Below are 1,888 nucleotides of genomic sequence, written 5' to 3'. Positions count from 1 at the left end.
CAAGTAACCAATTCGGATCACTTGTACCAATATTTATAGCCCTATTACTCCGAACGTAATTTATCTGACTTCAGGTTAATTCTCAAGAATGACAGCGAGTTTCATATATATTGCAAAGCTGCAGCTAATATTCAGTAATGGTTTTAACATAGGCAGCTGTTTAATTGTGAAAATGGGTGAAGAAGTGACCTTATATTCCATCAAGAATTCTATTAGAAATCAACAATCACGAAGAATATCTAAATAATGGGAGAATGAAAGATAAAAATATGAGTACCATGATGTAAACATGTATCTAAAATATTCAAGACATACACAGGCAAGGAATGCCAAGGAGAAAGAAGCTAGCTAAGGCAATATGCGAGAATAACAAGAATTCTAGCTTCTCAAAGAGCAGGAGGAATGATCACAATTGATATATTCAAGGTTGGTTGACTAACAGCCAAAACTCTCTTATTCATGGGAAGGACCTTAAATCACGGGTTCCGTATCCTTTGAACAACACCAAGCTCTCGGAATACGTTTCCAAGTTTAAATGAGAGCTCATAGATCTTTTGAACGACTCCACTTGGCAACTACCTATATAATAAGTGTTGTTCCCGCAAACAAAATAGCCACCATCAGTCTCACAATAGAACACTTGTTGACGTTGTATATAGCACGAACTGAAGACTTGATAGCCATCCCCACTTGATTTTCCCGAAAACCATAAAGTCCATGGCTCCTTTTTGTTGTCCTGTTGTAGCACCCAGATGCTGGAAGTGGCCACCGAAATACTGAAAACAGCTAATGATTCTCCGAGAAGAAACGGAAACCTAACTGTGTTTAGGTCCCAACTAAAAGGCAGTTCCAAAAAGGTGACATTTTCCTTATCATAGTCAAAGGAAGCAAGATGAGTTAATGCCTGTGTTCGTTTATCATTATTTCCAAGCCAGTATGCTGCTCCTCGAAAGAAAACAGCAGTTGATAGATAATGAAACAGCCCATACGTATTATTAGTGTTCAAATTACTGGTATTGAGAGTATTTCGGACAGTCCATTGTTGATTACTGAGAGTATAAACTGAAAAATAAACTTTTTCGTGCCCTTTACCCAGACTATCGTCCAATTCAAACGCAACCACTTTATAATCCTTACTACGAGGGGCAAACCCAAACAAATAGCGACTATGGAAGCCGGGCAAATAGGAGAGAAATGGGCAAGTAGGAAGTATCAACGATTTGCGAATACAAGGGTTCCACAATCTCAATTCTTCCCGGTCATAAGGAAAAGCAGATCTTTTCACTAAAAGCAACCCATTACAACTACCTAAAATACGGTACTCGTCCGAATGTATTTCAAAAATTTGATCGATTTTACCAAGAGTTTGAGCATCACGAACTGTCAACAAATACCCTTGATCCCCATAGTCTCCCATACCCTCGAGGGCTACCAATAATTTATTATTATTCCCAGAATTGATTTGGGAATGTTGGAAATGCATGTGAGCGAAATCAGGATCATCGATAATAGAGCACCAAGATTTACATACGCACCTGGATTTTAATAGGGTTTTCGCTGGTAAGTTTGACAAGATCTGAGTCCAAACTTCAGGTGGTAAGTAGTTGCATGGTGAAATATAGGGCAATTTAGATGACGTTGTGGGATTCTTACTTCTCTTCATTGTTTTTACATTACTTAGTTGCGCAGTAAACGGCGAGAAGTTGACTAGTTGAGGATGGGAGATTAGGAGGGATTTAAGGGGACGGAAATGGTATTGCCTTTCATTTGATTTTAGGGTAAATTAATCTTTCGTCCTTATAAAAATCGTAGCGTGATGTCCGTGCGTTGCACGGATTTAAAAATAATTGTCTTAAGTGTAAAATGTGTAAGTATGTTTTAGTCTTTA

The 1,888-nt window shown here is 38.2% G+C and overlaps 1 protein-coding gene across 1 annotated transcript; it reads right to left on the bottom strand.

Annotated features, from left to right (window-relative positions):
- Positions 1-457: 457 nt before the first annotated feature.
- LOC141587672 (F-box/kelch-repeat protein At3g23880-like) lies at positions 458-1,663 on the bottom strand. The gene has a single exon (XM_074409146.1). It carries the CDS (start codon positions 1,661-1,663, stop codon positions 458-460), a length of 1,206 nt encoding a protein of 401 aa, XP_074265247.1.
- Positions 1,664-1,888: the final 225 nt, after the last annotated feature.

Source organism: Silene latifolia, chromosome 6, assembly GCF_048544455.1.
Source record: "Silene latifolia isolate original U9 population chromosome 6, ASM4854445v1, whole genome shotgun sequence".
NCBI lineage: Eukaryota > Viridiplantae > Streptophyta > Magnoliopsida > Caryophyllales > Caryophyllaceae > Silene > Silene latifolia.
This window is presented reverse-complemented; position numbering and strand designations above follow the sequence as displayed.